This window comes from Hakea prostrata, chromosome 1, assembly GCF_041222555.1.
Source record: "Hakea prostrata isolate BN-2017 chromosome 1, UWA_Hpros_2, whole genome shotgun sequence".
Taxonomy (NCBI): Eukaryota; Viridiplantae; Streptophyta; class Magnoliopsida; order Proteales; family Proteaceae; genus Hakea; species Hakea prostrata.
The window spans coordinates 47,768,481-47,794,496 of NC_142600.1; the positions used below are offsets into that span (position 1 = coordinate 47,768,481).

Sequence of the window (26,016 nt, forward strand, 5' to 3'; positions counted from 1 at the left end):
ATATTATCGGATATCCGATAAAGTTTTGAATCCGAATTCGAATGCCTTCTTTAAATTTCTACTAGATTCGGATAGCGCTTTGCTAATCGGATTCGGATACTGGTGTATTCGAGCCGAATCCAATCCGTTTACAGGTCTACTTACTATTCATGGCAAGCCCATAAATCATAACAGTCCATGAGAACACATCCCGTTTAATCAACTTATGAAAAGTTTCAAGTGAATTCTTCGACTTGATTAATTTCACAATATGCAAGTACCTGCTTGCCCTGATCAAGTGCACCCAAATGTCCACACGAAGAAGCAACCCAAGCAATTGTCAGTTCCTTCGACATCATATTTTGTATCAGCATCTCTTAAAAACTGAACTGCTTCCTTAAACAGACCCAGGTGCGTATAACCTGCAATCATAGACTTCCAACAGACCACATTTCTATCTGTCATTTTATCGAACACCTTCTGAGCATCCTGTATACAACCACATTTGGCATACATATCAATCAGCGATGAACCCACAAAAACATCCTGAACAAACCCATTAACTATAACAAACCCATGAACTTTCCGACCTAAATCTAGGTTTCCAATCCTTGAACAAGCCGTTACGGCACTAACTGCACTTAACTCGTTCGGCCTCTCTGAAATACCTCCAATCATTTCACCAAACAATTCCAGTGCTTCCCCACAAAATTCCCCCTGTAAATACCCTGAAATCATATTGTTCCAGGACACCAAGTCTCGGACCCAATACAGTCTCTGCTTCCATTTGTAAAAAGGAAAAAAAAAAAAAAAAAAACCAGAAGATCATTCCATAAATTAGGTCACTCGGTCACTCAGTTGTGTCTAAACAAGGAGTTTTGGTTGCAATGGCGACTAGCGATCACTCGTTCGGCCTCTCTGAAATACCCCCAATCATTTCACCAAACAATTCCAGTGCTTCCCCACAAAATTCCCCCTGTAAATACCCTGAAATCATATTGTTCCAGGACACCAAGTCTCGGACCCAATATAGTCTCTGCTTCCATTTGCAAAAAGGAAAAAAAAAAAAAAAAAAAAAAAAAAAAAAGAAGATCATTCCATAAATTAGGTCACTCGGTCACTCAGTTGTGTCTAAACAAGGAGTTTTGGTTGCAATGGCGACTAGCGATCACTCGTTCGGCCTCTCTGAAATACCCCCAATCATTTCACCAAACAATTCCAAAGTGCTTCCCCACAAAATTCCCCCCAGTAAATACCCCGAAATCATATTGTTCCAGGACACCAAGTCTCGGACCCAATACGATCTCTGCTTCCATTTGCAAAAAGGAAAAAAAAAAAAAAAAAAAAAAAAAACAGAAGATCATTCCATAAATTAGGTCACTCGGTCACTTAGTTGTGTCTAAACAAGGAGTTTTGGTTGCAATGGCGACTAGCGATCACTCGTTCGGCCTCTCTGAAATACCCCCAATCATTTCACCAAACAATTCCAGTGCTTCCCCACAAAATTCCCCCTGTAAATACCCTGAAATCATATTGTTCCAGGACACCAAGTCTCGGACCCAATATAGTCTCTGCTTCCATTTGCAAAAAGGAAAAAAAAAAAAAAAAAAAAAAAAAGAAGATCATTCCATAAATTAGGTCACTCGGTCACTCAGTTGTGTCTAAACAAGGAGTTTTGGTTGCAATGGCGACTAGCGATCACTCGTTCGGCCTCTCTGAAATACCCCCAATCATTTCACCAAACAATTCCAGTGCTTCCCCACAAAATTCCCCCCAGTAAATACCCCCGAAATCATATTGTTCCAGGACACCAAGTCTTGGACCCAATACAGTCTCTACTTCCATTTGCAAAAAGGAAAAAAAAAAAAAAAAAAAAAAAAAAAAACCAGACAGAAGATCATTCCATAAATTAGGTCACTCGATCACTCAGTTGTGTCTAAACAAGGAGTTTTGGTTGCAATGGCGACTAGCGATCACTCGTTCGGCCTCTCTGAAATACCCCCAATCATTTCACCAAACAATTCCAGTGCTTCCCCACAAAATTCCCCCTGTAAATACCCTGAAATCATATTGTTCTAGGACACCAAGTCTCGGACCCAATACAGTCTCTGCTTCCATTTGCAAAAAGAAAAAAAAAAAGAAGATCATTCCATAAATTAGGTCACTCGGTCACTCAGTTGTGTCTAAACAAGGAGTTTTGGTTGCAATGGCGACTAGCGATGTGCTTCCACAGGTTTCTGTACCGGAGATGAACGAGTTCTTCGATTCAGCATCACCAGATTCTCAAGAACTACATGTCCTTGCCGTTGATGATAGCCTGAGAGAGGATTTTATTTAATTGATGGGTGCTTTGCAACTTTTCTAATAGAGATAAAGAAAAAGAATGGTAACCAAAAAATCCCAACTTCCCATGGGGAGGTCCTAGGTTCGCACCCATCCGGCGGCACCTATATTAGTAATATTCCCCCACCCTATATATAAACTCTTTGGATTCAAAAAAGAAAAAAGAAAAAAAAAGAATGGTAACAAGAATGGCGAGTGATCCATGGAAGGTTTAAACTGTTGGAGACAGGGAAGGAGGGTTTGAGAAGCCGCCCGTTAGAATTGAGAAGAATTTTTGCAGGAATTGAAAGCTTGCGTTAGGGTTTGGGAGGGCTTTTATAAAATAGTATTTTTACCATTATACCCCCATCTTGATTTTAAAATTTCAAGTTTGCCACCGCATAAATGAAGAGAATGAATTGTCCCCATAATCTACAATGGACTTTTAGTTCATTATAGATTTTTGAGATTTTTCTATTATTTTAAATAAAAATCAAAATGATAATAGATGCCAAATCATTTGAAACAATGAAAAAATCTCATAATAGAGAATGAGAATTGATACCAAAAAGCCAATGGAGGAGTAGTAGGATGGTTAGAAACCTGCTTCTCAGTGGAGAGGTCATGGGTTCAACTCCTACCGGTGGCATATGTAATATAATAGCCCTATATATAAAAAGCGCCTTTGTACCAAAAAAAAAAAAGAAAAAGAAAAATAAAGGATTTGATACCAAAAAGAGCCTAAATCAACTTTGAACTCGTTTAAGATTCTGAAATGGGAGAATTCTGGTAGTCTTACCTAAAGCATGAGACGATAACCTTGCAGGACAAACATCCGCCATTGCTGAATGTCTAAATCTCGACGGTTTGAGAGGACAAGTCGATAGGTCAACACAATGGAAGGACGAAAGCAATCCACAAGCCCCAATTTACGGATTTTACTTGGGAGCAGTTCCTACGTGGCACTGCTCCAAGCAGCGTATGGTGAGGATTAAATCTTGGTTTTTCATTAAATCCTCACCGTAGATATTACCCATGTGCAACATTAAGTGGTAGTCACTCGGTTTACTTGCTTTAACCCGGACCAGTTCGGTTCAAACCAAACGAAATATTAAAAATAAAAATCTTCTTTCCTGTTTAATTCCTCCCAACCAAAATCACGACCGTTCGGATCATTTCATCTGTGTTCGGGCGGGAAGTTGAAGAGACTCTGCTGCATTTTACTGAGCAAGGGTTGGTGCCATCCACCTGCAAATCAATCGTTCTTCATCCCAACTGCTGAACTCTCCAACATTGCAGGTTCTCCTCATTTTTCTTTTAGATTTTCTCTTTCAATCTCCCTCTTTCAAAATCACGACTGTTAGGATCATTTCATCTGTGTTCGGGCGGGAAGTCGAAGAGACTCTGCTGCATTTTACTGAGCGAGGCTGGGTGCCATCCACCTGCAAATCAATCGTTCTTCATCCCAACTGCTGAACTCTCCAACATTGCAGGTTCTCCTCATTTTTCTTTTAGATTTTCTCTTTCAATCTCCCTCTTTCAAAATCACAACTATTCGGATCATTTAATCTATGTTCGGGCGGGAAGTCGAAGAGACTCTGCTGCATTTTACTGAGCAAGGTGCCATCCACTTGCAAATCAATTGTTCTTCATCCCAACTGCTGAACTCTCCAACATTGCAGGTTCTCCTCATTTTTCTTTTAAATTTTCTCTTTCAATCTCCCTCTTTTTTTTTTGCGGTTTAGATTGCAACTAGAAAGTGATTGTTTCGATCGTCGTCAATGCAGAATCGTTGAAAGTTTCAGGGATTCCAATTTTTTTGTCAGGAATTTCAGCTTCTTTTCGGCTCTCTTCTTTGATTTTATCTCTGCTTTTAGTTGTCTTTCCAGCTCTATTAACTATAGACAGAGAACCAATCAAGTAAGGAAGACTCAAATCAAATAAACAATGAAACGCTGCAGCATTATATTGGTAATTATAGTCAATTTCCAGCATAAATTCTACAAATTAAAACTAAAGATTGAAAGGCGATATAAACCTTGTTCTGCATCAGCTCTGCTTCTTCTTTAGCAACCCTTGAAGCCGTTCTCTCTGCAAGCAATCTTCCTCTTAGGCACTCTACAGTCCTCAGATCGTTCTCTCCTTCCACATTCTTTTCCCTGAGAGAAAACCCACAACAAAGAGGTGATAGTAAAACCAAAGAAAAAAAATTGTAATAATAAATTTCTGAGTTACATAAGAAACCCACCTCCATTTCTTCCCTGCATTATCACAGGTGACTATATACCCACAGTATAAAAAGTGATTGTTTTGATCGTCGGCAATACAGAAATTGAGCCCTAACCATCATGGTTGTTTATCTCTTCCTCCTGGTATAGAACTATAAATTCATGTTTCATTCATGTTACTGTTATAAAATGATTGAGAGAGAGATGATAATTTTGATCATCTAAATGTTTTTAATTTTGCCTTTTTTGTAGTAGAACTAAAGTGTCAATGAGTGAGATTGCAACCTGAAACTACATGTTTTGACACATCAACAGCTCAAATGTGAGTTTCAGCCAAAACTGTAATCTGCCACATGAAAAAATGATTAATTTCTTCACTTTGATTTATTTCAGGATAACTATGAAAGTTCAAGGGTTAAGTTAGGTGAATGTGCCATTGAAAGATGGTATGAGGGATGATATAGAGCCCATGAGTTAGAACAACTGCTGCAGGCATCTTTTGTTTGTGCTTTAATCTCTCTATTGCCTTATATGATGATATCCTTAAATGTTCAGTTCCTTTTGAGCAAAACATCAACCCATTCATTTGAAATGAAATTCTGTTGTTGATTTGGTATTTGCAAAAATATAGGTAAATTTGTAACTTACCCACTTTTATTTCATGGTGAGGACTAGAAATGTAATGGAAAAGGTTATGAAGCCTATCGTAATTATATTCGTTGGCTAGATTTGTAACTTACCCTTTTTCTTTTTAAGTTTCTGCTCTTTATTCTACCATGGAATGTTAGCCGATACCCCTTAAGTTACCTCATTCTGTCATACGTCATTTTGCAGGTTGAACATGGATGGTCATCAACATAGTTATATGCCTAAAAAAGGTATGAGATTTAAGTCAGATTAAGAAGCTTATGACTTTTATAATCAATATGGACGTACTGTTGGTTTTAGTGTGAAGAGATTCTATAAGAACCAGAACTTAGAAGGTGTAATCACATCAAGGTGTTTTGCTTGTAATAAACAAGGACTTCGAAAAAAAGGAGATAAAGAGGTAAAGCTCAATTGTCCAGAGACTAGGATTGATTGTGAAGCAAAGATGAACTTATCAAGATTGGACGATGGACAATATGAATGTCGTGATTTTGTTGAAAAGCACAACCATGATCTTCACACAGAAGATACCACACATTTGATGCGGTCGCAACGTGCAATATCTAGCAGCCAAGCTACTGAAATAGATTTGGCTGATAAATCTGGAGTGGGGACTAGGATAACATTTAATTTATTGGGTCTGCAAGCAGGGGGTAGAGAAAACCTTGGATCCACTAAGAAAGATCTTCAGAATTATCTCAACACCAAACGCCAACGTGAGTTAGATTATGGCGATGTTGGGAGTTTGATGCACTATTTTGAAAAACAGCATGAGTTAAACCCTGCATTTGTGTTTTCTATGCAAATGGACAATGAGGAGAAGATTACAAATATATTTTGGGCTGATCCAGGGATGCGATATGATTATGAACTATTTGGTGATGTGGTTGAATTTGATACTACTTTCTGTACAAATAGAGAATTTCGGCCCTTTGGTCTATTTGTAGGATTCAACCATTATAAGACTGCAGTTATTTTTGGTGCTGCTTTGCTTTATGATGAGACAACCGAATTATTTAAATGGTTATTTGAAACCTTCTTCAGAGTTAATGGTGGAAAGAAGCCGAAGACCTTTTTCACCGATCAAGATGCTGCAATGGCAAGGGCTATAGCTGAGGTTTCACCGTGCACGCGGCATGCATTGTGCAGTTGGCACATTTGGCAAAATGCAAAAAAAAATCTTGGATATCTGATGCATAAAAAGTCTCCATTCTATGGAGTTTTGCAAAAATGCATTTGGCATTATGAAGAAGTTGATGAATTTGAAAATGCTTGGAAGAGTTTGAGAGAGAATTATAGGATCCATGACACTAATTGGTTGGATCGGACATATGCATTGAAAGCAAAATGGGCATGTTGTTATATGAAAGATGCTTTCACAATAGGTGTGCAGAACACACAACTTGCTGAAAGCATCAATGCTGATCTGAAAGCTTGTCTAAAACCCAGTTATGATCTTATATGGTTTATGGATCAATTTCAGATGGTTGTGGAGAATAAACATGCAAACGAATTAAAAAAAGAGTTTGATGCACGAAATGCAGTTCTTGGGAGTTCACAATCAATGATACCGATGGTGAAACAAGCTTATCAAGTATACACTCCAGACATATTTAAAGAATTTATGGAGGAGCATGAGTTGATAAATGCTTATATTTTCAAAAGCCAAAATGCAAATCATGGATGTATTGAGTATGTGATGTCATTGGTGGATGAGCACGAACATCATACAAGTAGGGAATACAAAATCTTGCATAATCCAATTGAGCAGAGCATAATATGTAGTTGTAAAAAATTTGAGAGTTTTGGCATCCTATGTGTCCATGCCATAAAAGTCTTAGAAGAACCTCTTCAAATCAAGTGCATTCCTGAGAAATATGTTTTGAGGAGATGGAATAAGGCAATAAGAAGTTTGTCAATGGATGATAGGAGAGAAAGGGAAGGTACTGAGGTAGGTGGCCAATTAAGTCATTTACAGCGATGTAGGATGCTTTGTCCCACATATCTGAAACTTATTAACCATGCCTGTAATACAGAAGTTGGTTATAGGATACTTCAAAATAAGGCTAAAGAGATATGCAAAGAGCTCCAAGATGTTATTGATGTGGAACCTACTGAACATGTTTCAAAAGATTTTGCTGAAACATATAAACAATTACAGCTCAAAAAGAAAGAGCGTCAGAAAGGTGGATCAAAAAGGCAAAAGCTCTGGCATGAAAAAGTTGCAAACAAGAATAAAAGAAAAAAAAAGTTGGAAGGGCAAGGCTCCACTAATGTAACATCATCTGGATTATCATCTTTTGTGAGCACATTAGATTTACATGATGGACCTGAAGTTATGCCACAGTCTACTTTTATGTCACTGTTACAGGTATATTCTGAAAAAGTTATTTAAAATTAAGTTGTAAGAAAATATTTTCCTTTAAACTACAATAATATTGCTTCTATACATTGTTGGAATACACAGCAAGTAGATGCCTCACAAGGTTCAATAGTGTCTAGAATACCATCACATCAGGGTTCTGATCAGGTGTATCCATCTCAGTCTTCAAGTCAGGTGAGACTAACATATCAGGAATATCAGGCCCGTGGCTGATGCTTCGGGTAAAGGGAAGAAGCTAATGGTGGAGAGGTCTAATGTCTTCTCCTCCGCCCGAACCAAAAGGAGGCATGATACAATTGATGCTTCCTCCCATAAAAAATCCAAAACTTCAACGGATTGCGAGGAGGTCCTCACCCCTCAGTGGACCCTGAAGTTGACCAATAGGGTGACTCGGGACCCTGAGAAAGCTGCAGAGTGGAGCTCCCTCAGTCTTGTTCCTTCGATCGCCCAGGAATTTGAAAACCTGGATGACGTTGCCCTTGTTAGTCAATCCACAAGGTACCGGTCTTCTTGCTTACTTATTTTTTCATAATTTCTTATGACTTCTTCTAATATTTTCCGCCTTCCCAGGAATGTTGTGTTGAGCTTCTATCAACACATGGAAGCATTGAGCTGGGTTGGCCGCAACAGCTCTTTGCTGCAAACCTGTGAAGAGAATTTGGCCAAGGCCAATTCTGAGATAGACCGGCTGACTGCAGCTGCTGAGGAGGTACAGAGAAAACATGAGGAAGAAGTGATCTCCCTCAAGGATGCCTTTGATGCTTCGAAGGCTCGTGCCGCTGCTGCCAAGCGCGAGGCCAGGAAGCAAAAAGAAGCTGCCACGTTGTTCGGTGACAGGCTTGAATTTCAATGTAGGAAGAACGAAGAATATCTGAAGTGGGCGGTCCCTAGCAAGCTCGAGCATATCAAGCCAGAGCTTAGGAAGGAGTGTGTTCGGAAATACCTGAACAACGTACCTTTCTCCGAGCTGCTAGGTGCCTACAACATTCAAGCTTATCGCTTGGGGCAGAATGACGTTTGGGAGCGAATTCTCGCATCAATCCCTTCCTTCAATACTGCTCCCTTTCGTGAGGTGTGTCATAAAGAGGTCTTCGGGAAATTAGGCATGGATCTCCCAAACTGGGCTTGGGAAGAAAATGATCCTTTTCCAGCTGACCCTCAATATGAGGCATACCTGGCTGATGAGCCGGCACTTCCAGAGGAGAAGTCACAAACCGAGTCTCAAGCTGCTGCTAAAGAGGACTCTGACAATGTCATTCTTGAGGGAGACTCTTCTCAAGATCCTGAGAAAAGTCCTCCCGACCAGGGTCCCTCGGGCAACAATAAAGAAGAGGCTTAGGGAGTTATCTTTTTTTTTTTTTTTTGTAAAGATTGACCTCCTTGCTAATGAATAGACACTTCTTTTTCATGTTGGCCTTCCCTGTCTCCTGCTGAAATCTTGTCTTGAATATCAAAATATAAATGATAAAACTTATCACTTAACTTCACATTCTTCGACGAATAATAATCTTGTAGAGATATTGTGAAGATGCGTTTCGGAAAGATGCATTAATCTTCCCCACTACTTCATTTACTGCAAAGTCCATACGTTTCCCTTCTCGTATTTGCGAAGTCCAAACGTTTTCTTGCTTTGGTATACCATTCACTGTTTCCAATGAATCGGAAATACACCCATTATTATAATGGCGGTGCGATGATTGGAGGTATCTCTGCATCGGGTGCTCGCCTCCACATGTTTCCATGTGGCATCCCTCCGACCGTTGATCTTGCTTTCTGTGGATTTCGAAGCGTCATTTTGATCTGGGCCATTGGTTGTCCTTAGCTTTCAATCGTCGTCTTAATACCTGAGGCTATTTAAAGCCTTCGTGGGGTCCATCTATCCTGCTATCTGCAAGTTAGATTTGCTAAAGTGACATTCCGTCCTTCTGCCTACTCCCGTATTCCTCGTACTCCAACACTAGCTCTATCAACTTCTGAACAAGTGAGTTTTTTGATTACTCATCTCCTTCCCCACTTCCCCCCTGAGTAAACTGCACAATAGTAGTACTTGGGGTTTAGTTAATCGGGTTTTTCATAAGTGTTAGAGAACTAGGGTTTTCCCTCTTTTTTGTCGTCATTGGATATCTGTACTGATACGGCTTTTCTGTTTATATAGTGGCTCCCAAGATCAACCCGAACTTTATCAGAGTGAAGTCTAGCAAGAAAATCGTTCCGTCGGCGGTGGTTGGGGCCAGTGAGGTGGTTTCAGCTAGTGAATCCTCCAAGCGTAAGGCGACTACTGTTGGTGAATCTTCAAGTCAGATTCCCACAGTTTCTATTGATGCCGCCCATACGCCTCTTTTGCCAGAAGTGATCGCTCGTCTTTCCCAGGAAGATCTTGATCACTCCGTTGTTGATGGCCCTACTGACGCCCCTGCTGCAGAGACCGTTGGTGCACCCCCGAAGGAGACTCTTCGGGCATCTGAGGCAACTATGTTGGCGTCTGATGAAGGTGTGGTCCCAGCAGGTGCTGCTCTTATTTCCAATTCCAGTGCTTGTTTGGCATCCTCCTCCTCTCCTTTGGAGTTGGAGGATTTTGCCACCAGGAAGCGTCGTCGGGTGACAGGTGATGCAGCTCATCCTTCTCTTGATGTAGCTCATCCTTCTCATCCTTCGTCTGAATTAGTGTCAAACGAGTTTGACAGAGCATTGGAATGGTGCACTGCTGCTCGAATGACTTCTGAGAGCGCAGTGCTTTCCAAACTCTCAGATGAAGTCTTTATGAAGTCACTGGTGATGTAAGTCTTTCTTCATTATCTTTTGATTATGAAAAATTACTCTTCTGCTCCTTTTTAACTTGGAAGTTATTTGCAGGAGTCTTACTGGTAACTTCCACAACCAAGTGGAAGCAGCCTCTAGGCTCAATAGGTTGAGCAATGAAGTTTCCAGGCTTCGGGAAATCTCTGAAGCTAAAGATGCTGAGATTGCTCGCCTTCGGAAACTAGCTTGGGAGGTTGTAGGAGAAAAGAATTTGATGATCGGTCGTCTTCAATCGGACTTGGATGATGCCGGGGAGAAGATCCGGCAATCGGAGCGAGCAGTTGGAAAGTCGGAGCCAAAGGATCTGAAACGTTACCCCAAAGGCAAGCTGTCGTTCCTTTGCCCGAATCCCTTCCAACTGATGTTCGCAGAGCCTGCGTCTTCAAGTATTTACACAGTAAGCCCTTTGTTGATATGCTGAATGCTTATAACTTGTAGGCGTACCGGGATGGTGAGAACGAAGTATGGGAATCAATATTAAGGAAGGATCCTCATTTTGATACGACTCCCTACAGTGCTGTTTGCCATCCTGAAGTATTTACCGACTTGGGTATTCCTCCTCCTGACTGGACCAAAGATAAGATTGATCCTCCACCTTCCGATCCAGATATTATGCATTATCTGGAAGATTCTCCTGTTTATTCTCCCCTGGAAGAAGTCAATTATGACGAGCTCATCTTGAATGCAAGTTTGGTCGAGGACCATACTTCTCCTGGACAAGCTGAACAAAGAGTATGAAATTGCGGAGGATCTTATGCATACCGAGATGTTTTTTGTAATCCTCATTTCTCCTCTTCTTTTCCTTGAATCCACACCAATGGTTGACTCATATGTTTGTTCTAGCAAAGTTGTGTCGATCTTGTATAACTTAATAATCACCGATGATGACTTTCTTTTTTGACCGAAGATTGTATCTAGCTCTTGTAATTGTTTTGATACTGGCCTCTTTCGATCTTTTGAAGAAATAAGAAATTAACTTCATCTTGAACTTTGCTAGCCGCTTGAATCGCTGTAGCATTAGGTCTTAGTTGTTTGAAACAATGCCTTTACTTAAAGATTTCTGGAGAAATACAATAAGTCTGAGAAGGAACTCACTCGGGTTTTAAACCGATGCCTTTACTTAAGGATTTCCGAAGAAATACAATAAGTCTGAGAAGGAACTCACTCGGGTTTTAAACAGATGCCTTTACTTAAGGATTTCCGGAGAAATACAATAAGTCTGAGAAGGAACTCACTCGGGTTTTAAACCGATGCCTTTACTTAAGGATTTCCAGAGAAATACAATAAGTCTGAGAAGGAACTCACTCGGGTTTTAAACCGATGCCTTTACTTAAGGATTATTCGAAAATTCAATAAGTGTTGAAGTAACTTACTCGGGTTTCAAACCGACGCCTTGCAAAAGGAACTCACTCGGATTTTCATCCGATGCCTCAACTTAAGAAGATCTGAAAAAATTCCATAAGTGTTGAAGGACCCACACGGATTTTCATCCGATGCCTTATAGTTGGATCTTGTGCTTGAATGTGGTGTATGATGCCCCCCAATTAAAAGATAATTTGTTGAAAGCCAAAAATTGCATTGATTGAGTTGAAAATGTTTACATCGTGAACAAAATTGAAATCATCATCAAGGATAAAACTTTTTGAGATGCCTGGCATTCCACGACCGATCCAACTCTTTCTGGGTGTTGATGTTCTTCAGCCTGTAAGCTCCTGAACCAACTGGTTTTACAACCATATAAGGTCCTTCCCAGGAAGGGTCCAATTTTCTTTGGTGACGCGGGTCGGAAGCTAAGGTTTTTCTCAACACCAAATCTCCGGGTAAGTACCTTCGATTCTTCACTCGAGTATTATAATGAGATGCTATCCTTCTTTGATAATGTTGCGTTCATGCTATTGCCTTTGCCCGAACTTCATCCAACAGATCAAGACTATCAAGCAATCCTTGTTCATTTGCTTTTTCCTCGAACTCTCGATCCCGTAATGTCCCCGCCATTATCTCCACTGGTGCCAATGCTTCGGATCCATATGCCAACCTGAATGGAGTTTCTCCTGTGGGTGTTCGAACTGTAGTTCTATAGGCCCACAGTACATTATGAAGTTCTTCGACCCAAGAAGCTTTGTCAGCTTCGAGTCTTCTCTTTATTCCTTCCAGTAGCGTTCGGTTAGTAACCTCTACCTGTCCATTGCTCTGGGGGTATCCACTGAGGACATACGATGCTCGATCATATATGTTCTGCAAAATTGCTCAAATTGCGGACAGTCGAACTGAGTACCATGGTCAGTGACGATAATCTTTGGAATCCCAAAGCGATATATGATTGACTCAAGCACGCATTTCTCCACTTTTTTCTCATTAATTGCTGCCAGTGCACTGGCTTCAACCCATTTCGTGAAGTAATCAATTGCTACTATCAGATATTCCCGTCCGCCTGACGCCTTGGTGAATTTGCCCATGATATCAATTCCCCACATCGCAAAGGGAATGGGATCTAGAATTGAAGTCATGGTCTCCGCCGGGCGCTTCGATATTGTAGCATGAATTTGATAGTTACCACACCGACGAACATATTCCATAGCAGCCTCTTGGACCTTAGGCCAATATAACCCAAGTCTTAGAATTTTGTGAGCCAGGGCTCGTCCACCCATGTGAGCTCCACAAATTCCTTCATAAACCTCAGCCAAAGCTGATTTTGCTCCTTTGGGGCCTATGCATCTCATAAGGGGTCCAGAATAAGATCTTTTGTATAGTCTCCCATTCTAAATGACAAATCTAGCTGATTGTATCTTGATCAACTTTGCTTCTTTCGGATCCTCAGGTAATTTGTCATCTCTCAGATACTCGATTATCGGATCCATCCAGCAACGCTCTGCTTCAATATAAGAAATTTCTTTCTCATGATAACTTGGAAAAGTTATTTCTTCAATATAGACCGAAGGGTCTAGATTCTTTTCTTTGGCATTGGCTAGTCGGGATAGCTCATCTGCCACTGAATTTTCATTCCTCGAAATCTGAGATATCTTCAAATTCCGAAATTGGTTTTGAAATGCCCGCACTATCTCTTGATATTTCGCAAGCGTGGTTCTTTAATACCATACTCCCCCCTGGACTTGGTTGACTATAAGTTGAGAGTCACTATAAATAGTAACATCTGCAATAGACAATGCTTTTGACAACCGAAGTCCAGCTATCAGAGCCTCATATTCTGCTTCGTTATTACTTGCTTCAAATGCAAATCTCAAAGCATATCGAATAATAAATCCTACTAGACTTTTTAATAGAATTCCAGCTCCTGCTCCATCCTTATTACTCGAACCATCCACATATACCTCCCAAGTGGTTGGTATAATTGGATCCTCGATGGTGGATTCCACCGGTGCAGTAGTTTCTACTACAAAATCGGCTAACGCCTGAGCCTTGATTGCAGTTCTGGGCTTAAAGCTCACTTGGAACTCGCTGAGTTCAACCGACCAGGACACCATCCTTCCAGATAAATCAGGTTTATTAAGAACTTTACTAAGAGGAAAAGTTGTAAATACCTCAATTGGATGAGCCTGAAAGTAAGGCCTTAGCTTCCTGGCGGCCATCATGAGAGCCAGAGCTTGCTTCTCAATCTGCGAATATCTTGTCTCCGCATCTAGCAACACGTGGCTTACATAGTAAATCGGCCACTGTTTTTTATCTTTTTCACAAACAAGTACTGCACTGACCGCTGAAAGGGACGTCCCTAGATATAGCTGTAATATTTCCCCCTTCTCTGGTCTGGACAAGATCGGTGGTTGTCCAAGTGCTTCTTTTAACTCCTCAAAAGCTTTCTGGCACTCTTCGGTCCATTTTGCTTCCTTGCTGCCCTTCAAGTCTTTGAGTGCCTTGAAGAAAGGCAAACATTTTTCTCCAGACTTGGAGATGAATCGATTCAAAGCAGCAACTCTCCCTGTTAAACACTGCACATCACGAATAGTTTTGGGAGCCTCCATATCAACCAAAGCTTGTATTTTGGCAGGATTAGCCTCAATTCCTCTCTGTGATACCATGAAGCCCAAAAATTTGCCCGAGGAGACTCCAAAGGCGCACTTTTCTGGGTTCAGCTTCATTTGATACTTTCGCAGTACTGAGAATACCTCAATCAAATCTGCAATATGATTTGCTTTTGTAAAGCTCTTCACTAGCATGTCGTCAACATAAGCTTCAACATTCTTTCCTATCAGGTCTTTAAAAACCTTGTTGACGGCCCTCTGATATGTTGCTCCTGTGTTCTTCAGGCCAAAAGGCATGACCTTATAATAATAGCTTTCACGATCAGTCATGAAAGCTGTAAACTTTTCATCCTCCTTATTCATAAGGATCTGATTATACCCTGAGTAGGCATCCATGAAACTTAGAGTTTCATATCCTGCAGTCGCATCTATCAAGAGGTCAATCCAAGGCAATGGATAGCAATCTTTAGGGCAAGCCTTGTTAAGATCTGTGTAGTCTGTATACATCCTCCACTTCTCATTCGCCTTTTTTACCATTACCACATTGGCCAACCAAGTTGGGCATTCGATTGGTTCTATGAAACCAGAATTCTTAAGTTTTTCAACTTCACTACGAATGGCTTCATACTTTTCAATGGAGAAATTTCTCCTTTTCTGTATCACTGGTTTCACCTTAGGATCTATCTAGAGTTTATGCTCTGCGACAGCCCGATCGATTCCTGGCATGTCTTCAGCAGACCATGCAAATACGTCTTTATTCTGTTGAAGAAATAACTTCAACTCATCTTTAAATTCCTCCAGCTGTTCAGACCCGATATAAGTAATCTTTTTCTCATCCTCGGTTGTAAAACCCAGCCCTAACCTTGACCCGGAAACCTTGTTATTTGTAGGTCCGATGACCCGAAGTAAAGTAAGAAGTCAGCTTTGGGCCATCCCAGTAGAGGACTTGGTGTCTGGCTTTGAATCCATGAAAGTTGATGATGAAGTTCTATTTATGGAAACTGAATCCTGATGAAGATCTGATTAGTTGATGGACTTGGAGTGCTCTCTATCTTGGTTTGAAGGCATTTCTACCTATTAGGTAAGTCACTTGACTTGTGTGCAAAACCCCTTTAGGATTGGATTTGATCTGGACCTTCAATTCCCTGTTTTGGTCTTGCTGTCAGCATTGGTCGACTGATTGGTCGACTGGACCAGTCGACCAATCCACTCGACCAATGAGTGTTGTCTTTGGCAATTAGGTTGTTCTTGCTCTATTTAAGTCCAATCTCGAGTCCACTTCGTATTTGCTGCCTCCAAACTCTCTAGAACGAACCAAAGACCTCTGCAAGTCATCTCTCTTGCATCCTTGGTGTTTTCTTGACGGATCTTCGTCGAAACTCTTCTTTTTGCATCAAAAGGTATGTCTACTCTCTCTTCTTCTCCTCCATCTTTGTTTTTCTTTCCTTTTTGAGTTGAGACAGTAGAAGAGATGCTGCATTCTCTGTTGCAAACATCTTTGAACATGTTCTCATGATCATCCTAAGGATTTGAGGCTAGAACAATGATCTTAACCATGATCATTGCAAGCTTTTGAAGGAATCATGATCAAACCATGATCTAATCTTTGTTAAACTTCTAATCTGAATTCTGATCTCTTTGGATCTTCTATGTTGATCATGTTAGTAGTTAATTACTGTGTTTTCTTTCCATGATCCATAATCTATCAATTTTTAGTTGTTCTCTTCTACCATACTATGTGTTCTTCATGATGCATGGTAGTTACATATATGGTAGGTTTTATTTCCTTATTTAGATTTATGCTTCTAAACCTTATTCCATGAAGATCTACGCATGTTTTCATGATACCCTTACCTGAAGCAAAGATCTATCCTCCTATTGTTCTTGTCTTTGTTTTCTATTTCAAATTCATCAAGATCCATGGTTGATTTAATTATGGTAACTTTTTGTTTCCTAATTTGGATCTTGATATCTTGATTTGATTGGTGTTTTGAGGTCCCCTATATGTTAGAATACTACTGATGTAATCTACCCCTTGACTAGTACCCTTTTGAACCACCAAATTCGGATTTCATATCTTAAAACTCTGTTTTTTTAGGCTTATCGTCGCATTGGTCGATTGATTGGTCGATTGGACCGATCGACCAATCCACTCGACCAATGAGTACAAGCAACTCCGAATTGGTCTATGTTGGATGTTTTGGTATCTTTTCTGTTAGGGATCTTTCCTAATATGTTGTATATACTTGTTTAGGACCTTCTTCTCAAGTTTGCCGAGATCTTACTTGATTTCTTAGGATTCCTTTGCGAGTTATAAAAGGTAAGGATGGTTATTTCCTTAATTACATAGATAGCATGAATCTAGTTTCTATATTTGAATATCATAGATATGATTCCTAAATTAGATTCTTACAATGATATACTACTGTTGCATAACTTTGATTATAGTAGCATTACTTATTCATATTAAATTGATTCATGTATGATTTACTTACCAATGTTATAAAAGTGATTGTAATTATTGATTTCTTTCCATATATGAAGTTACCATATATGTGATGATATGAATTGATGCATGTGTATGCTTAAGTATGGTTTGGAAAGGAGAGGTGTCCTTTTGACACTTCTGTTCTTGGACTACTACGGGAATATTATGGGATGTTTCCGGAGATGCCCTCCTGGACACCTTCCTAAACTCGTTGGATGACATATCTAGGATTGTCTAGTAGTGTTTGGCTAGGATGTCCTGTTATGTCGACCCTAATCGGAGGGGTATTGAGACCGAACGACCCGTGGTAGCAATGGGGATTCATGGGCGCTCAAGACCGGTAACCAACCCGTGAGAGGACAGGAATCACATTGTGGGGGCCATTTATTGGTAGGGTTGCATATGGTTAGACTTGGGCTCACGGGCGCTTAAGACCGGTAACCAACCCGTGAGAGGACGTGAGAGCTTCCCGTTTACCATATGTGGATGATCAATAGGGTTGGTGAGTCCGTAGTCAGGGACTATGAGGACTCTAGTGTGAAGGATACCGGAAAGGATCGTCGGGGACGAGGAATGGAAGTATCCGGATCTGACTTGATGTAACTAAGTAGAAGACTTGCATTTGGCTAGGTTTTACCCCCGACATGCGCCAAGATTTATACCAAATGGTTGTGAGAGAGTGTGTTGACTTAACCCCCGCCATGGTTTGTCCCGAGGGATGAAGGACCCATTACCAATCAGCTGCTCAAGACCGGTGAAATGATCCGTGAGAGAATCCAAGATATCTTAAATGGTTGAGGATGTGAGTGGACTTTCCTAAAGAAGTACGGTGCTATGACTTAAAGCATGTCTGCCAATAGAGACCAGCATACATAGAGTTAGATTCATTCATTCATTGCTTGTCTCATATCATATTGCATTTATGTTTGTTCTGGAGTCCTGCCATTTATGTTATTATGGATTTTAATCGCCTTCATCGAGTTTCTTTGAAACTCATTCCTTTATTGTACAATGTTGTTAGACTATCCTGCAGTACCGAGTACTATGACGGTCCCTATGAAGAAGCGCAAGGCGAAGAGGCATATCTCCAGGAAGGTGATTGCGGTTACCACAATTACTCTGAAGATCCCGCGAGTGGTTATGCTCCGTACGATGCTTAGTCCGACCATCGAGTGGAAGCGTCCTTGTGCCATTTATGAGATTTACACTTACAAGGATGTTGTTTATAAAGTGGAGAACAATTTAGTTACCCAATGTACTTGCTACTGGGATTAGGTTTTGTCTAGTTTATTCTTTAGAGCTACTTTTCCGCTGGTTGTAAAGTGGGATTTTTGCCTCACTTTACTTATCTGTTTGATACTCTGATTATATCTATTATTCTGATTCATTTATGATTCATTCTTTCTTTATTGGATCTATGATTTATCTTCCGCACTCTTGTTATGATTGTTCATGATTATGTTATTGTTTATGTGGGAGGTTGATCACTCGATACCTGATCTTCGGGCTGTGGATCACACTCTCGGGTATGCCAGATAGGGTACCGGCTGGGAGGGCGTGACATCGGTACACAGCTGGATTTGTTCCAGCTTCTCCACTGGTTCGGGTCTTTGCATCTCTGCTTCTTCCCGATCGTCTCGAACTTCTATAGGTAGGGCAGTTACCTTCTTCGGGCCCTCCTTGTCTTTTAAATAGGCAACGTAACATTGCCGAGAGATCCTCTGGTCAGAGGAGACTTGACCAATTCCCATATCAGTCTGGAATTTTATCTTCAGGTGTTTTGTCGAAACAATAGCACCTACTTGGATAAAGATGGTCGCCCGATGATAATATTGTAAGCTGGCAGTTCCCGAACCACCAAAAAATTGATTCGGACGGTTGTTTCCTTAGGAAAACTTCCAATAGATAAGTCCAACTGGACCGATCCTTCTGCCACCGCAGATGACCCTGCAAAACCATATAGATGTGTGGATGAAGGTTCCATCAAGTCCTGATCCACCTTCAATTTTTGATACACTTCATAAGAAATTAGGTCAGCTGCAGACCCTGTATCAACCAAAACTCTATGCACTTCCCGACGTGCAATCTCTACCTTGATGACTATGGCATCATCATGAGGTAAACAAACGCCTCTTTCGTCCTCCTCGCTAAAGGTGATAAATCTTCACCATTCAGCTTTTTTCGCTTCTGCGTCTCTCCGGTTCCGACAAATTTGGATTTTGTTTTCAAACTCCGGAGTGATTCGGGCTCTGGTCCCCCGAAGATGGTAAGGATCGGTGACCGAGTAGCTTCAATCACCTCCTTGCCCTTCTTAGACTTCGAAGCCTCCCTTGACAGTTGTGGAATCGGCAATACTTTTCTCGATCCTGCTGCTCTCCGGGTTTCAAAAGAATTTTAGGCGGCCACTTCAAGATATTTTTTCTTTTGATGATATTTAAAATATCAGCCCGAGGAACATTCAATGGAGTGTACTCACTTTTACCGGGAGACCTTTGGCGCCAAGCCTGAGATTTTCCAACCCGATCACGGACATTTTTCTTTGGCTTCGCTTTCGCTTCGTCAGAGCCTTACTGTTCCTTATTGGAGACTTTATTATCTCCTTGGCGCGCATCTAGAATCTCCATGACTTCAGCCTGCTTCTGGCATCTCTGTACCAACTCAGCATAAGTCGCAGGCATATCCTGTAGTAATAACTCCAGGAATTTTCAATTAGTGAGTCCCGTGAATAGAGCAGTTTTGGCTACTTGCTCATCCAAATTTTCTATCTCCATCGTTACTTTGTTGAATCTTTTCAGAAACTCTCTGATTGATTCGTTTTTTCCTTGTCTGACAGTAAACAAAGTTTCCTTAATCTTTTTGACCTGTATTCCACTCTGGAATCGCCCTATGAATTTGCGCTCCAATTCATCAAAGTTTACGATCCTTCCAGAGGGGAGGTTCGAAAACCACTTTTGTGCTGCTCCAGTTAGAGATGAACCAAAAACCGTGCATAAGATTTCATCAGAATTACCTGAAACTGCCATGGTCTGTTGGTAATAGCCAATGTGAGCTGTTGGATCTCCGGAGTCATCGAATGTAGAAAAGGTAGGCAAACGAAAGTTATGGGGAAGCTGATATCCCGCAATTGGCTCGGCAAAGGGGGTCTTCTGAATGACTGAGTAAATATCCTCAGTTATCCTGCCCTTATCCAACTGCCCTAATTTCTCATTGATGTTGGCCAATTCCTGACCAATCTGGGTCGGGTGATCTTCAGCGATATGATCACGACCTCGATTAACATGATCATCCGGTGCTATCCGATCATCACGAACAGCCCGTCCTTCCCGAACATTCCGCTCGTCGCGAACTGCTCGATCATCGCGAACGGTTCTTCTGACAGTTGGTGACTGAGTTCTTACCCCTGTATCCAACCTTGTATTTGAATCAGTTGTACTCTCTTGCGGTCTGTCGAACCGATCGTCTCGCCTAGGTTGATCGTCAATCCTCCTAGGTCCTCGGTCTCCTTCACGAAAATTTTGACCGATATTCCGGTCTTCAGCCAATCTTTGATCACGTGGCAACGCACGTCTCCCTGAATCGCGTTGATTAGGTTCTTGTGGTAAAACCACTCGTCTGGTGAGCAGGCGGAGTGCTTGGCTCACCTCCAAAAGTTGAATCTTTACCTGATCCAATTGATCTTGGAATGTATCAGGAGGATTACGTCCTCCGTGACCACCATCTACCTCGATAGGATTTTGGCTTCCCTGGGGAATATCTGGATTATTCGCTCCAGGGATCTGAACACCGGAATTGCGCTGTGCAGCGGCTGCTGCTGATCTAGTCACCATGGCTTTTCAAGTCGTTTCCCACAGACGGCGCCAAATGATGCATCCAAAATCTGCTCAGCCCTTAGATCTCCTCGTGATGACCTGCAAAACGAAAGTGTCAGATGTGGCCCGACCGCGGGGGTCGGGAGTCCACCTCCGAAGGCTAAGTCAGTTGATGAACTTAATCACAAACGGCTCTGCTAGAAGCACAGAGCTAAGGAATAAAGAACTTGGAAAGGTGATCTAGATCGTAAGCCGCTGATAGTTTTCGTCTATCAGTATGTATCTGAATCTGAGCCTGAGTCTCAGATTGTGTCTTTTCCATCCCCTCACCTCGTATGGTAGTGAGGTTTATATAGAGTGTACCTTCGAATCTCCTTCGTTGGATGCACTTGAGCCTTCTTCGGGTAGTCGTTGGATCTTAACAGTTAGATCTGTTGAGCAATCGACTTCTACTAGTTTGGACTAGTAGAGGACTCCTGAGATAACCTTTAGGTTATATGATGATTATCCCTTCGATAATGATTAGCCGCAGCCGTCAATTCGAGTCTGCCATCATTAGGGTAATTAACCTAATCCATAAGTAGGATTAGGGCGTGCTTGTAGCTGAATAAGTTTTCTTCCTCAGCAAGCCATCTTCTGGATCCAGTTCGCTCGGGAGCGAGTCGGTTCCCTCTGTCTCGACCGGAGTCGAGGGTCGAACCACGTATGAACCCGGTCTGATCATAATTTCTCCATATCACCATGAAAGAAATTGATTCTTCTTGGCTTATAACATTGTCATTTTAGGACTATAATTGCATCATCCTGGTTGTTTGACTAGCTGTTTTAACATTAGGATTTTTTGTTTTTTCTTTTCCCTTTTTGCAGGCAAAATTGTACCTCAACAGTTAGAACCGAAAACCACAAAAGAACATGGTGACTAGAGAGTTAAAGCTGGGCATGAGGGGGTAGATACAAAGGCATCTCAGTGAAGGAGGTATTCAAATGGTGGAGAGCTTTTTGGTGCAAGCAGAGCATAAGGACAAGAAAACTTCAAGCTTTTTTAAATTTTATATGGCCCAACTTACTGTGTTAATTTTCCTCATTGTCTTTGGTGTTAGGATCATTTGATCTATGTAGTTCTTGAGTCATCTGACACCGCAACTGACTTTTTATTTATTATTATTATTATTATTATTATTATTATTATTTCCATTTTGGATGAAGAAGTGAAATTTAGTTTTGATCAGCCAAAGTAAGTATATGATTCTGCTTTTTAGGATTGATGATCATTCAAAGTATTCACCATCTGAGGAGGAATCTAATCATAACTAAAATTGTTGTTGTTTTGGAAAATGTATAGTTGGGATCTATAGGCCTGTATATGTTACAAGTAAGTATATTTTGGCTATCGACAGCTTTTGAGAATATAGTTTTTCCTTTAAGTGCAGTTAGGTTGTTGGATTGCCTTAATTGATGAATATCGTTCAACTCAAGAAAAAGGCAGTACAAGTAGTAGCTTAGCAGCTAAGCAGGGAACAAAATGGAAGAGCATGACCTTGTGTAATTTAGTGAAATTGATGTTCAGAACTTTGCATGTGTCAATGGATTCTTGTCCACATTTGTATTTGTACACAATCAGATTTAGATATTGCCTAAATGACATATTCAGGCAGTCAAATTTGTTCTACTATTCTATTTTACCGTATCTTATTGATGCATCCTTTTGGTGTTTATCTAGAGATAGCTCTCCCAATTTTATTTATTTTTTATGAGAATAAAAGAAGAAATCCATAAAAGAAAGACTTATATTACAAGCTGAGGTGATACGAATTTATAGAGGTCAGGCATTACATTCAAAAAATGATATCAGAGCACCCACAAAATGCTCATCATAACAAAATGATGTCTGAATTTTAGACTGTAACAGGAAGCTAGATATAGAAAAGAACAAAGGCACATATTTCAGAGGCCACATTTTAAGTGGTTATGGCAAGTCTCCCCACTCCTTGAAATCTGAGAGAACCCATTCAAGGTTGATATTGGGCAATCTTGCATGCTGGATACTATCGTAAAGAGCAAGGGTCAAAAGGTGTAGTCTGTCTTTTGAGGTCGCATCTTCCCTGTGCATAGTTAGCTTTATCTACAAGGCAAAAAATCCGTTGACTCGGTTTAATTTTTATCCCTGTGATACCTGCCACAAGCAAGGAGGTTTTAATCAGTTTATTTGTATTATACAATCCAGAGTCTATTTGTGTGTGAATGTAAGCTGATGGCCAATTATCATAGCGTAGAAGATCCCTTGTTAAATATGACCATTTGTAATCATATAGTCTAGTCTATCTAGTTCAATTCTACACTTGATACTTAGTATTGTTCCTTGCTTGCCAAATCAAATAACAAGTAGTTGTTATAATCCAAAACATCCAGCTTAATGTTTTTTTTCCACTAAATATATATAGTCATGCCATTAAGGGAAGAGGGCTATGTAACAACACATCTCCTCACAAAGAAGGTGAATTGTAATTCCAGATATCACTCTTCCTCACTCATTCAATACCATAAAATTTCTTCATGTTGACAGCATATTCATAAATCTTCTGAGGCTCAGGTAAGGATTTGAACACACTCTCCCTTTCCATGCACCTCTTCGCCCTGTTAGAAGGGGATTAAGCTCACACCTACAAACCCAAAGGTGTCCCCATTGAAGTAAGGCTTTTCACCGAGCTCCCCTTCCAACAGCTCCATGAAAGTCCTAAATTTTCAGTTTAACATGTCTGAACAGAGTTTCAGCTCATCAATACTGAAATAATTAGAGCAAGACAAACACCAGTTCAGTTCTAAAGGAATGTGGGAAGGGATGTAGAATTGAAAGGTATAAAAAACAATAAGAAAGGGAATAAAAGAAGGGAGCAAGCACCCAGAGATACCGAGCTTTTTGTAGGAAACAACCTAACAGAACCTTTGTAGGGGGAAAAATGATCATCTGACCGACCTGCAACTATAGAACAAGTGTAAGTTATCCAGTTTAGAATGCCAAATAGAAGGGTCAAATCATGGGTTATTTCATCAGCTCCCTGATCATTTACTCAATCTTAATTAAAAGGAAGAAGATAGCCCAAATTTCTAAACTTTACTAATGAGCCAAGGTCAATTGGAAAACAAGGTAATAACAATAATGTAAACATAACAAATTAGTTTCAGCTTTTCACAATGGAACTACTGTTGTTCCCATCATTTCCTCCATGAAACAAGATTACAATATTCAAACCTCCCTGCAAAATCCAATTCTAATTGGGACTCATGTTTCTACCTGAATTAGAATCCAACAGATAAACTGAAAATTGTTGAATATTGATACTTAACAGCATGGACATACATCCATTCATTAACTGCATTCAAAACTAAAATGTGACAGTAACTGATACAATGGAGTTCCTACACCTAATATAACAAAAAAACCACTCACTTACGTAGTCATGTTCCCCCAACCAATTCGATTCACAAAAACGATATTTAATTATTTATTATGTTGCAATTTGATAACAAGAAATCAAGCATACAGAAAAGTGAGCGATCTCCTCAGAAGGATGGGTTGGGGAATCGTTTCATAAAAGGACCAAACTGTTATATGACCCAGAAGCCTCTTTTGTGACATCAACAAAAAGATAGAAGGTCCCTTTCCCTCACTCCTCGTTAGTTGTTCTTATGCTCAGATAAATATAAAACAGAATGAAAATCAAAGAGAATACAAGTAGAAATAAAGAAAATGGATAACCCTAAACTTGAAATCTTTTCCATCACAAAATCAAATCTACGAAACCAAAACCCCTATACAAACAGAAATAAACCTGATTGAGCACCTCTGTGTCAAACCGTCCGAAAACCGTCAAAGATTCCAAGCTCTCAGTAGTCAGATCTCTGTGTCGCTTGCAGTCGCGTTCAAGATCGAAAGAGGAAGATGAGAGGTAAAGGGGGTTTTGAAGCATGGTTCGAATAGGTGCGCCCGCCCCCCCCTGCCCCCCCCCCCCCCCCCCCCCCAAAAAAACCCCCCCCCCCCCCCACAGAAAGAAAATTTTTTTGGGGAAAAAAAAAAAAAAAAAAAGAAAACCACCAAACCCAAAAAAAAACCCACCCCCCCCCCCCCCCGCGGGGGCGACACACCCAAAAACCCCCCACCACCCCCCCCCCCCCCCCCCCCCACACCCCCCCCCCACCACCCCCCCTGTATGGTAACCATTCTGGCACACTTATTCTGTGCCATTTGCCCGTTTTGGTACGTATGACCAGAATCTTGTATGGTAAACCGGTTCGGATTTTCTCGTGCTTTGGTTCAGCAAATGTGTGCCGAACCAGGCAATGGGCACACTTTTTCCTTGTGTCAGAGCTTCTCTGGCACAGAAGTGATTCTCTACCATTTTGCGGGGCACAAGTGAAGCCCGTGACGCTGATTAGGGTTATCGATGTAATTTCACGATAACCCTAAAAGCTCCTCAAAGCTCCTCATCACTCTCGTCTCTCTGCACTCTGGTTTTCGTCGTCTCTCAACGGTCATCTCTCAACGGCACTTTGGTAGCCCTAGATAAGCCCTCTTGTCTCTCTCTCGTCTCTCTCGTGTCTCTGTCCATCTCTCGACTCTGTCGTCTCTCTCTGCTCTCTCTCATCTCTCTGCACTCTGGTTGTCATCTCTCAACGGTCATCTCTCAACAGCACTTTGGTAGCCCTAGATTAGCCCTCTCGTCTCTCTCGTGTCTCTGTCCATCTCTCGACTCTGTCGTCTCTCTCTGCCCCTCCATCAATGGCACTTTGGCTCTGTCTCGTCTCGCTTAAGTATTTGGGTTGCTGGACTCTCTCAAGTTTGTCCGCTCGCTTTGTATTGGAGGTTGAAGAACACAGCATCGACCGATTTCGCAGTAAGAGGAGCCCTTGCATCCGTGGATCGCCCTCGCCCGTGGTATGTTTTTGTCTAGTCCTTTTTTTCGCCGTAATTTATGTTCGGATTCGGGTGGGGTGAAATTAGGGCTTACCTTAATCTCTGGTTGTGGATTCTGCGTTGTAGTTCGAGCAAGGTTACCAAAGAGCTTTTGGTTGTGGATTCTGCTCTCAAGGTCTCTCACCTCGTCTCTCTCATCTCACTCTAAGGTGTGTATGACTCTGCTGTGCCAGCTCAACTATTGAGCTAGTGTAGCTCCTTGTTTCTGAATTAAGCTTTTGTACCTACTGCTGCTACGGCTCTTTAATAGTGTGATTTGGACAGTAGAAAGCTAGAATTTTTCCATGTTCTTTGATTAACTTAATTAAATTGATGTTGCTTGTTACTCTGCACTTTTGATCGTTTCTTGTGTAACTTGAGGTCGATATTCTTGCAAGAGGCTGTGATAAACTTGAATCTTCTGTTATATTT

At 41.0% G+C, this 26,016-nt stretch overlaps 2 protein-coding genes across 2 annotated transcripts; one reads left to right on the forward strand and one right to left on the reverse strand.

Moving 5' to 3' along the window:
• Nucleotides 1–273: 273 nt before the first annotated feature.
• LOC149029058 (pentatricopeptide repeat-containing protein At3g28660-like) lies at nucleotides 274–717 on the reverse strand. The gene has a single exon (XM_089141874.1). It carries the CDS (start codon nucleotides 715–717, stop codon nucleotides 274–276), a length of 444 nt encoding a protein of 147 aa, XP_088998000.1.
• A 4,905-nt stretch (nucleotides 718–5,622) lies between these two features.
• Nucleotides 5,623–7,572, forward strand: LOC149029059 (protein FAR1-RELATED SEQUENCE 5-like). Its single transcript, XM_089141884.1, has one exon. The coding sequence runs from the start codon at nucleotides 5,623–5,625 to the stop codon at nucleotides 7,570–7,572; it is 1,950 nt and encodes a 649-aa protein (XP_088998010.1).
• The last annotated feature ends 18,444 nt before the right edge of the window (nucleotides 7,573–26,016 follow it).

Coding starts and splice junctions, on each gene's coding strand:
- LOC149029058 (XM_089141874.1), bottom strand. CDS start 717: ATGATTTCAGGGTATTTACAGGGGGAATTTTGTGGGGAAGCACTGGAA.
- LOC149029059 (XM_089141884.1), top strand. CDS start 5,623: ATGAACTTATCAAGATTGGACGATGGACAATATGAATGTCGTGATTTT.